The following is a 12207-nucleotide window of genomic DNA, read 5'->3' as shown; positions in this document are numbered from 1 at the left end:
GTTATAATACAAATACATACTTAAGTTTTGTATTTTGTAAATAGTTTCCTTACATTGGAATTTCTTAAAACAGATACTCTATATTTGTGATGTCTTTTTTTAAAAATGTTAGATATAACAGGAGTGCAAACAAAATAGGCTTTAAAAAGCCAGAGCAGAGTTGTAACTATTAAGTGGCAGAACTTTTAAGCACTTTTGTGTTGTTATTTCTTCCAGTGTGAAGACTTTTATCTCATTCATAATAGAAAGCAGACATTTTTAATCCATTATACAGATGGCAGGTACAGTAAAAGTATATTAAGTACAATAAAGACCTAGCATTCTAATACTATATTAACAAGCATTCCTTTGTTTTGCTGCAAATCTTTTAGATAGAAAATAGACCATTATTTTAAATAACCAAAATGATTCCTTTATTTCTAAAATTAAAAGGTCCATGAAATCCATGCCCCCTGAAAGCAACATATATATCAACCATCTCCTCTGAAGCTGTAACATATATATGCATCACAGAAATGAAAAACCACACAAAAAGGAATTTATCCTCAAAAATACACTTAAAAATTACCTAAAATTAATTAAAGAAGAGACAAAACTCTCAGCAGAATTACTATCAATTTACTAATGAGCTGAGCTATTAGGAGTTTAATAGAGTTTATCATCTCTTGAACAAAGAGCTTTTCCATATTTATCCAGGGACCCCAAAGAGGATGTGGACACACACAAACAGCTGTGCATTACCAGAACTTTATAGAGGTGATGAAAACAAAGAAAAGGAAATCCACAGCAGTGACTAACCACACTGTACATTCAAAACAATGACCACACTGAAATTCATTAAGGAGGTAGTCTGTTTACTTAGGCTTAGAACAATAGATGGCATGTAACCCCAACTTCTTTAATCCCTTTTTTGTTTACCTGCAAATAATTAGTTTGCCTATACTATATTACGGTAATATAAATATTAGTATTAGTAATTGATATTTAAAACAGAAAGCAGATAACATGACCAGCTGTGATTCAAAGAACATTAAGGAAGCATTTCTAAATGTGCCATATATTCTGTATTCTCAAGCATGCATTTTTTAATTCAGAAATAATGAATTAAGAGTTTAGCAATGGCTGATTGGATTATTTCACAAAGAAAAGTGTCACATATACAGGAAAAAGAGTTATCAAGGAGTTAAACACAGTAATTTTGAACATACTTATGTTTTGGCTTCCTTAAACTTACAAACTGCCAAGCAGATGTTTTTTTTCAAGTTTTTTGATTTGCCAAGTTTTAACTCAGAATGCATTTGTACACTAAAGTCAGAGTAATTTAATTAAAGAAACTTGGGCACAAAAAAGCAAGGCAGTAAGATACATATCTTTTCTCATCTCAACATAAACAAATTACAGAGAACTTTGATTGAGCTGCCAGCAAAAACTTTCATTTTACTGTCGGGAAAACTCCCAGCAGCTGCACACAACTGCAAGGCGATCAGACAGATGCTGCCGGGCAGAGATTGATCCCCACACAAAACTGAGTCCTGTGTTCCCAGAACCGAACGGAGTTGCTACCCTCGACAGACTTCCCAGACACTTGACAAAATGCCAAATCGTCTCATCAGCTGTCACTGCCAGCCACGAATTAACTATTCTTAAACAACCAGCAGAAAAACAAAGCACCAAAGTATCAAACTAAAAGTCACATCTATTGTCCCTGACAAAAAGAACCTTCCTCCCTGAACCCTGGGATGTGTCATACCTGTAACTAGAAACTCAGTGTATCACGTTGCCATGTAGATACTAAGAACTGTGCACATATTCATGCCCAGTAAAGGAATGACAAGGGAACTTTGAAATCCTCAATGGCTGGCCACTGACAATGCTGCATGTCAAGAATGGAGCAATCTCCTACCTGGAGCCCTCTTCGTCTTAGAATGCTGGACTCATCCATCTCACCCTCTGCTTTCTCTGAGCCTCTCACAACAGTCTAGCCATGCTGTACTACACCTCTACTTCGGCACGCTAATTCAGAGCCCCGCAGCTGCTAAACACTTACATCACGCTCTAGCTGATTGGAGCCCGGAGTCAGCTGGTCCCGCTTAGTTATTCACTCCAGCAACTTCGGAGATCACGGATGCTTGCAGTTCAATGGGAGAAGAGCAGCAAGTGGGCTCAGACACCTAATGCATTTATCCAGCCGGTGGAAGCTCTTGCTATTAGACAGGAAATCGTGAGAGCCCCGCTTTCTCTTCTTCAAAACGCTGGCCGGCTGTGGCATTCCAGGCGACCAGTAAATGGCTTATCGGCAGTGGCTCTGGGTCAAGCCCCTTCTGAAGCAACTATAAGGTCAAAGCGGCTAAGTAAATCAGCGGTGACAGACACCTCTGTAAAAGGCAGCTGCTGATTGGGACGGTGAAAAACTAGGGCACAGCTGGTCAGCCAAGCAGCACCACTATGCCTGGCGCTCATCTTTTCTGAAGGCATCAAAGAAAACAAAATGTAGCAGAACACACACGCTGCCTGAAAACCTACAAACCCAGGGCTCAGGGTGGCTGTTCCCTGCCGCCAGGGCAGAACACTTCACACCTCCCAGCAAGAAAGCCTATTCATTTACATAAGTACTTCACCAGCCAGTTCCTGGCCCAAAGACAGAAACAGTTTATGTTTTAATTTCCCTCCTGATAATAAACTTAGTTCTGCTGATACCTGACCAAAATGTAAAAAGGGAGAAGAAATACTAAGAGCCATAATTAGTTGGAATATTAACCCATGTATATTCTATAAGCAGCTAAAAAAAAAAAAATTCCCATCATGTGCAATTTCACACTCTGTTTCAGCTTGTTTACTCCACTCATCCTCATCTTATTTCAATTCAAAGCAACCAAGAGATGAATATTAACTTTTCATTACTGGCGTGGCACAGGAATAACAATATGTGATACTACCAATTTATAATAAATTATTCCTCCTTGGTGTCTATTCTAAAGATATTTAAGTTGAGAGAATAGTTTGGTCCCGAGAGATAGATACAAGGACTATCTGCAGTTTGTGTAAGAACAATCTCCTTCCCTATCACTCTATCCATTAGAAAAATTATTTTTCTTGAAAGAAAAGAAGGCAGGAATAGAAAAATTTTTTAATCAGCAATTCCTGGATTTTACCTAATCCAGTTATCTAGAGATTTCTAAATGTGGGAGGGAGAGAGGAAGGAAGTATCTAGTAGGCTCTTCATCCAGTCACGTGATATTCCGCTAGCTTTCCATCTCTTTCTGGCTGTCAACACACTATTAGGCTTGCTATCAATTGATTAGATTATGTCATTAAAAATAGCTCAGGGATTTATGAATCTAACCACTGAGGAAAACTGATTGCATTTTATGTTCCCTAACGGTCTTTGCATATATCTCCAGACCTACAAAGACAAGCCTTTTCAAGAAATGCCACCCCTAGCAGAGAAGGATGTCAGGGTGTTTTTCCACTTAGGCATGTTCATTTGATACCACTTAAAGAAGAAAGCCCCAGAGGGTTTTAACTCTCACTTATACATGGAGGAGTAATGCCATCTCTAAAAGCAAAAAACACAGCCCAAACCTAGTCATCGCTCAAATCAAACTGTACCAATAATTCTTGCACAAATAATTTTTTACAAAAAGATTTTTAAAGACTATAATTATTTTTTTAATTGAAGGACAAAATAAAAAGAAAAGAAAAACACTAAGAAGAAAGAAAGATTGGCCTGCTGTATTTTGGCAATCTGAAAAGCTGGTGGAAAACAGATCCACATCCTTCACAGCCTCATCTGCTCTGTAATCTTTTCCTGAAAAGGGAAAATCTTGCTCTTCAGTGTAAACAAAGGGATGACAATTGTTGCCCATTCTTCCTCAAGTCACCATGCAGAGAGAAAAGCACAAAAAGTTCCCTGAATTTGAAGAGCCATCTTAGACAAAACCTTGGCAGCAGGTCAGAATATATTTAGCAACTCAGAGTGTCCTTGTTATCTGTCCACAGAGGCATAAGTAGGAGGGAGGAAAAAATAATTTGGGGGAAGGAAAAAAATCTTGCCCCAAGCAGCTCAACTTTTAAAAGCAAAAGTCAAGCATGGCGTCCTTGTATACAATTCTTCTCTGAACACTGTGATCTTCATTGTGTTAGCCCTGAAATGTGGGTTCTAGTGGAGGGCACCAAGTTCCCACTGGACAAAGAGAAGTAGTAAAACTTGCAGATTGCCAAAACACACACATACACACACAGAGCCCAGGAGTATCTTTTCCATGACCAATGGGATAAGCTACTTCGAAGTGCTACCAGGAGACATTTTGAGGACACACTGTCAAAAAGTCAGCTGATGGGCATCCCAGATAGAGGGTCTCCATGCACCTTAGGCACTGTGCAGCTAGAGTTGTTTGGTAGGTGGGAGTGATAAAAAGGAATGTGGTTAAGGATGAAAAGTATGTTTCTTCACAAAGGAATATTCTGAGATAAAATCTAGGTTAGTGTTCCACCATTAACTAAGTCTAAGATGAGGCTTATGACCATCACACCATCAAATCTAGTATGAAAAAATATCGATTACCTGTCAAAGTGTATCATTTTGAGAAGTGATACACATACATTTTAAAGAAATAAAACCAGCCAGAGGCAAAAACATTTGGGACAAAAATGAAAGGCTGCTGAAAAATAACATCAAGCAATAATAGCTTAGCAGAGGGAATAGTAAAAGGAAAATTGCTACATTTACCCTTTGCTATATATTTTCTCATCAAGATAAGCCATGTGTTAAAACGCAATAAAAACTTCAAATGATGACACTATTCACAGGTAATAATTAGGAGCTAGCCTAATTTCCATTAATAAACTCATTTCTCCTGCGATTTTATACCTTCATGGAGTATGTCTGCAATATTGTGAGTCAATTCACAAAGTACCTACCTTAATATGTATTGCTTTTACTTAATACATGTGTAGTCAAATAATAAAATCTGGTAGACTTTGTCATTAATTGTAATCATAAGCCAGGGGCTTTGTGGTGTTTGATTTAAAAAAAAAATTATTTGTATGGATACACCACATGCCCACTCTATTATAGGCATAATTTATTTCCTGGAATAATCAAAATCTATGGTCACTATAATTGAGGTCAAATTTAAGTTTTAACAATTATTACAATTAAATAGTTCACAGAAACAAAACCAATTCCAAGTCCCAACTAAGAAAAACTGGACGGTGGGGGGAACATTTGGTTGCACACATTTCACAAAGACATAGATTGAGATTTTGTAATTATGCACACCATGATGGTATGTGGTATAAGGACACAGGTTTGTCACCTGATTTACATGGTCAGATATTTTTCACATACAGTAATGTACTGTAAAAAGTATGTTTCAGTAAACTATGGACCACATATATGAAGGTAGTCCCATAAGATAATAATGGAGCTAAAAAATTCCTATTGACTAGTGACACCTTGGTGATCTTGACCTTATGTAGGACTAGGCTAATATGTGTGTCCATTTTGAAAGTTTAAAAATTAAAAATAAAACTTATTTAAATTTTAAAAATAGAAAAAAAAGTTTAAGCAATAGGGATATAAAGAAAATATTTTGCACGGCTATCCAATGTGTGTGTTAAGCTATTATAAAAGTCAACAAGCTTTAAAAAATTAAAAAGTGTTTTAAATAGTTACAGTAAGCTACTGTTAACTTATTTTTAAAGAAAGAAAAATGTTTTTTTATAAAGTTAGTGTAGCCTAAGTGTACAGTGTTTATAAAAATCTACAGTAGGGCAGTAATGTCCTAGCCCTTCACATTCACTCACCACCACCCACTCACTGACTCACCCAGAGCAACTTCTAGCCTGAAAGCTCCATACACGGTAAGTGCCCTGTATAGGTGTCCCATTTTTATCATTTATCATGTACCTTTTTCCTGTTTAGATATGCTTAGATACATATACCTATCACTGAATTACAATTGCCTGCAATATTCAGTGCGGTAACATGCTATACAGGTTTTGTAGCCTTGGAGCAATGGGCTGTACCTAGATGTGTACAGGCTACACCATCTAGGCTTGTGTGGATACACCCTATGATATTTACACAGCAACAAAGCCACCTAACAAGGCATTTCTCAGAACATATCCCTGTTGTTAAGTGACACATGGCTACATTTAAAACAAGTTATCTTCCTTTACTAGTTCTACGTTGGTTACTCTAAACTCGCATCTTCTGATTTTAGTCATTCTTCAGCAACTGAATGTTCACTGAAGAACTGCTGTGAGGACTATATGAAGTTTTATTTTGTTTTCTTCTTTTTTTTAAAAAACACCACAAAGGTGTGGGAAGTTTCCAAACCTAACCTTCCCACTCCACTCTGCTGGTCTAATCCAGCCCCATCTAGAACTTTCAGCCTTTGGCTCCAGAACTGTCTATCCGGAAACCAAGGGAGCTAAAGTCTGAGGGGAGTGGAGAGGCTCGATCTCTGGTGGAGAAGGAAGTTTCTCCCTCCATATCAGCCAGAGGGAGGAGTTTCAGGGGAGTTCCACTGTGCTGCCGGCCCCCCTTAAGTTAGGTACCATCAGCATCCTCATTTAACAGATGAGGAAATCAACATCCAGGTTAAGTAACTTCCTTCCCCTCTATTCCACACCAAGGAAAGGCACAGCTGGGATACCGACCCTGGCCAGGCTGACCACAGAGCTTGGGTTCCCAACCGCCATGCTCTGTTGCCTCTTAGGGTTTAAACAAAGGAAGAAAAAGTGCTTTCGAAGTGAAACAATGACATGAAAGCTGTCAGATTCTTTAGCTCCTGAGGAAAAAGTACCACATTAGTAAGCTGTCAGGGGTCAGAAAACACAAAGAGCATTCAGAACGCCAAATTCTATGAGCCACAAGCCTCTGAAAGAGAAAAGTAGCAGGGTCTCAGCTATGTTAGGGGGAAGCTATAGAGCCCCCTGGGTAGAAGGGGGTGAACGAACAGGGTTGGCCAGGGACAAGTTTCTCTGTACTTTCTTCTTAAATGTCTCTGCGCCTCCACTGAGTTTGAACAACTCTTCATCCTTCCGACTCCAAAATTATACAGTTCTAAATATAACACATATTTATTTATAATCAAGGGAATTCCGCAAAACCAAAGGCACCCTTTCAGTTGCTGTGCCAGGCATAATACACGTCCCGGTTAACCTGAGGGGGTTTTGGCAGCTTTTCAATTGCTAGTCTGATACTTTTTCTGGAATTTACCATGAAGGCCGCTCCTTAAATCATTCTTTCCTTTTAGGTGAAATGACTCAGGGCAAGGCTGCTCACTCTGTTCTCAGCAGTGCTGGGAAAAAGAGAGGGAAGAGGGGGAAATCCCAAATATTTCCCTTCACTTTCCGGAAGCCGTGACTCCCCAGCATATTTAGAAGTGCCATGTGCTGAGAACCAGTCCCCGCCAACAAGCAACCGGTAGGCTGGCACAAGTCCCTTAACTTCCTTGAGCTTTGGTTTCTGTAAACCAAAGCTGTAAAATGAAGATACTACGAGCTTATAATCAGGAAGCTGAGAAGGAGTGGAGGCAACCTGATGGGAAATTGGGAAATTGGTCCCACTGCCCTCAAGGTGAGAGCTGCCCCTGCCCTTCACCGTGGACACCTGGCTTCTCCCTGCCAAGCCCCCAGCCGAGCCTCCCCCTCCCGACTCTCCTTCCTCTTCCAGGGCATCGTCATCTCACCAAGCATCTGCGTCACACAACCACTCAGCGACCTTCCTGGCTTCCCAGCTCCCTCATCCTGCCTGGCTCCGGGCTGAGGAGGTTTCCCACCAGCCATCCTCATCACCCCTCTGCACCAAGTCGGAAAGCAGAGCTCAGACACCAGCGATAAGCTGAGGCTCAAGTGCACAAAACACACTCTACAGTGTCAATGCTAACTTGAGAGCAGGTTAAATCCTTGGCTGAGGCTGACACTCATACTTATTACTATCTAATATTAATACTATAATATCTCAATATTCCTGCCTGATGTTATTACTGTCTAATCTTTAGGGACAGTTACTATGCATTAAATGAACTTAACAAGTGAACCAGAGATTAATTACCAGTGTCAACAATGCTCCAAAGTAAAACAATACCTGGAAATAGATTCCATCCTAAAGTACCAGGAGGTATTACGCTCAGGAACAAACACGGGAACCATACATTTTCTTTTCTCATATTTAAAAACAGTCACCTGAAATTTTAAAATAAAGTTCCAACCTCTAAGGTTAACAAAGGTAAAGAAACAGCAGTTCATACAGTATGTGTCTTTTTCTCCCCAAAGAAAGAAAGATGTTCAACCTGTCAGGAAGACTAAAACAAAGGGCAGGCTGCCTTCCAGGGACAGACAAAATTTTCCCCACTCAAAAGAAAAGATAGGATCTAACACCTTCCCCCTGACAACATACTGAAGTCTGAATTTATCCAAAGAGTAGCATTTTCTAAAACACGTGTTTCATTTAGCAAAAACTGTAGGTGGGGTCAGTAGCAGGCATATGCCTAGGAAACATGCTGCATCCCACACTTCCTGCAGCTAGCTCCATTTTTTTTTTCCTGCCTGCAATCCTGAAGACTCCTTAAATGCATGCAGTTGGTGATTTCTACAATGTAACATGCATGATTTCGTTTAAGGCTTTTCACAAAAAAGCTATGTTGCCTTGACGTTGGCATCACCTTTTTTTATCTAATTATTTCTGGCATATTAGCCATCAAATCACTACTGACAATATGACAGGAATCATGGTATTGAAAAAATTACATCCTAGGAGGAAATAATAAAATATAAATCACATACATAATTTTCTTTTGAACATTTTAACAATGACACCCTCATATACATATGAAATATAGCGGACTATCCTCATAAATGCCCTAACATCAATCACAGCAGGAAAATATTCTCTACTTTGCAAACACACGAATCCAACAAAATATAGCATTTCTAATAAAACTGGGTAATACAACTTCATTTTTTTCATATGAAAGCGTTTATGAAGATCTGATGATTGGAAATAGCTCCAATATTTTTTTTCAATTATGTCCTTTTATGTCCAAATGATACACAGCTAACACTAGAATCATGAACATTTACCAAAATCCCATAATTCATATTAATATATAGATTATTATGGGAATAGATGAGTGAAGTGATGTTGGCAGAGTTGCCACTATAGGACACCAATCGATGTCACAAGCTTTAGAAACGCGTAGGTTGCTATGTACATTTATTGGTCATAATACTACTGGTATCAACTAAATATTTTATGAGCTTCTGAAACAAAGATATTCCTACAATTATTTCTAAAGTGACATGATATACCTAGAAATAAAAGATCTAGTAAGACTATGTTTTAAAATTTTGAACTCTAGCTTCTATATTCCAAATATAGCTGCTGAATCAGAGATTATAAAAGAACTTTCAGGCAACACATGTATTAAACTTTTTTTTAAAATCCTACAGTGACAAGAAGCTAAGTTCTAGATTAAATGTATGGTTGCCTAGCTAAACTCTCAAAAAAAGTAAACACAAAGTAGAAAAAAATCTGGAAAATGTTCTGAGGAGAAAAACCAAGCTTGTCACCTTGGAATTTAAAACCCTACTAACCAAAGACAAACATGCTAAATAAAATTAGGATGAGACTCCACAAGTGAATTTATCAAGCTTGCTTTCCTACATCTGTGTTTTTATATGGACATGCACTACAATGTAGATTTGAATAGTGTCATGCAACTTTACTGTTTTCAACCCTGGGTTTAAGATTATGTCTTCAGCCTTAGTCTACCTAGAGGCATCAGGGTGAATGAATTCTGAAGCTTTGACCAGAAGCCTCATTCTGATCTTGTTTGCATTATGCACATGTAGCCCAGCAAACACCTTTGGTGACTCTTCTACAAATACTAAGCAGCCAAATAGGTCCAAGAGGCATTTATAAAAATGATTTTAAATAATAAGGAGGTTTCTTTCAGGCAAGAGTACAGAAGTTTAGAAGCTCCCCCTGAATCCTGTTTGTCACTGAACTATTCCCTATATTCAGTTTGACTTCCTATCATCCTGTACTAGCATGTCATCCATTTCAGACACAAGTAGAAATGAGGCTGCCACCTGCCAACTAGTTTAAGGCTGAAAGAACGTAAGTGCTTCTTGAGACTCTATCATATAGCACAGTGCAGGATGCGTGTTTCTCTTCTCTACAATATTAACTCTGTCTTCTAGCATTCTTTAAATGTACTCTTTCAAGAAACACAAAACGGTCTCCAGATCCTATCTCATTAATCCTCATCAGTTTCTTGTGAAGTAGAAAGGAAAGAAACAGGGCCAATTTACCAATGAAGAAAATGAGACAATGAGGTTATAAGAAGAGTCCAAGGTCATGAAAACAGTAAAAAGGCAGCGCTAGCAAGAGAATTCAGGCTTCTCTGGCCAGCACCCTGTGCCTAGACAGCAGCCGCATTCCAGAAAACCTCCCTTTCCTCCTGCACCTTGGTGGTCCATCTCACCACTACCCCAATGGCAAGTCAAGGGCAAAGGCTGCCCTGCAAAGCTCTGAAATAGACACACAAACAAATAAAAAACCAAATGTGTGCGTACCCACACATACATATGCATGCAGAGGGAGAAACGGCAGCAGGAAGTGAAGATCAGACCAAGGATATATACATATGAAGGAGTCACATTAAGCACCACCTGAGAACATCTAGTTGAGCAAGAATGAAGAAAACACAGTGCTTAAATCACAAGGGCACAGACCATACTTAAATCCGTTTTCTTCTTGATTCTTACTGGCACAGTTTCTCTCTGTACTACAAAAACACAGTCATACATCAATACTCAAAATACCATATGAGTCTTGGAGTCAGGTTACACATCAAGTCCATGGCTCTCTTCCCTAAGACCTGGATGAGGATCCTCTCTCTTTTGCCTTTCTCCATCTCTTAACTCAAGAAAAATAAACATGTGTCTAGTTTTCTTAATAACATTTGAAAATTATAAAAGTAATAGACGTCTATGGCAGAACATCTGGAATATACAGGAACACCATAAAGTCACATCTAATTTAAACGAGCAATGATTTATGACCCAAATATGTATGTACTTTTACACATAAAAGACCTGGAAATTTCTTTTAAAAGCTGTCTTTAAATTAGTTCACAAAGTAAAACTAAAAGGTGACTTTCTTTAACAGAAGTCAATTTACAACAGTCTTTAAAAAAAGATGACAGTTAATGTTAAAAAAGTTTGATCCTTCTGGTAGCCGATTTAATTTCTTGGATTTATTTTCTCTCTAGTCTATATAAGAATTCAACAAGGGCTCTAGCAAATTATCCTTAAAAATCAAGGAAATCTGTCTCAAGTTTTACACCCTGATTTAAAGTCCCTATGTTCTGTTTGAAATCCCCAGCTCATTTATATTCATTAATCTTAATGATATCATTAATGCACAATGTGTTTCACAGAAACTAATTGTATTTTGCCAGAATCAAACATTAACAATTATGCCTGCCATTATCACCTAATAAAATAAAATAAAATTTAAAAATTCTCAGGCACGTCAGTGAATATTTTGGTATGGTAACTGATTTGCATTTTTAATGCTACAATAAATTGACCAGATTATCATCAATTAGATAAATTAATATTCTTTAAGTAAGGCGATGGGGAATTATTCTGTTAGAAATCGGCAACACTTTACTCTCACTTCCTTGAGACTTATTGAATACAGGCTTAGCTCTCTTTTGTCCCCTTATCTAAAGCTGGCTTTTGTGACTCAGGCTAATACCACACAACAGAACATATTCCTCTTTAATTTTACATACTTATCATTGCTTTAAGAAATGACAGGAGATTAGGGAATCTATGCTCTTCAAGTAAAGGAGAAATATCTACCAGGGCAATAAAAATGTCCTGAGTCAGAAGTGCATGAATCGATTTGTCTAAATCATCGTATTACTGTTTTTTTTATCCCCTTGATTCAAAAACCAATCACTAAGTGTCTACTATGAGTCAGGCATTATGATGGATGCTGAGGACAGAGAGAGGAAAAAGACTCAGTCCCACCGGGATGCAGCCATGGGGTCCCAAGACACATGAATAAATCAACAAAACACAGGGAGGTAAGTGGAGACACAGGGGTGACACACTCAAGGTCTTCCTGCTGCACAAGTACCCAGAAGGATGGGTAGAAAACACTTGGGAGGGGAGGTAAAC

General features: G+C 38.4%; 1 protein-coding gene across 9 annotated transcripts in view; it reads right to left on the bottom strand.

The window, feature by feature from the left end:
* Nucleotides 1–12207, bottom strand: part of MAST4 (microtubule associated serine/threonine kinase family member 4) — a 516707-nt gene that overhangs the window by 316725 nt on the left and 187775 nt on the right. For 4 of the 9 annotated variants that reach the window (XM_076008067.1, XM_076008071.1, XM_076008068.1 and 1 more), the window contains exon 1: nt 1904–12207. This exon is cut by the window's right edge and continues 25988 nt beyond it. The exons of the other annotated variants lie outside the window; for them this stretch is intronic. In XM_076008067.1, the coding sequence (XP_075864182.1) occupies nt 1904–1942 (39 nt within the window). In that variant the 5' untranslated portion in view covers nt 1943–12207. The remainder of the gene's footprint in view (nt 1–1903) is intronic. 9 annotated transcript variants of the gene reach the window in all.

The sequence above is a fragment of the Microcebus murinus genome, chromosome 11, assembly GCF_040939455.1.
Source record: "Microcebus murinus isolate Inina chromosome 11, M.murinus_Inina_mat1.0, whole genome shotgun sequence".
Classification (NCBI taxonomy): domain Eukaryota; kingdom Metazoa; phylum Chordata; class Mammalia; order Primates; family Cheirogaleidae; genus Microcebus; species Microcebus murinus.
The sequence above is the reverse complement of the archived record's forward strand: the minus strand, read 5'-3'. Positions and strand labels throughout refer to the sequence as shown.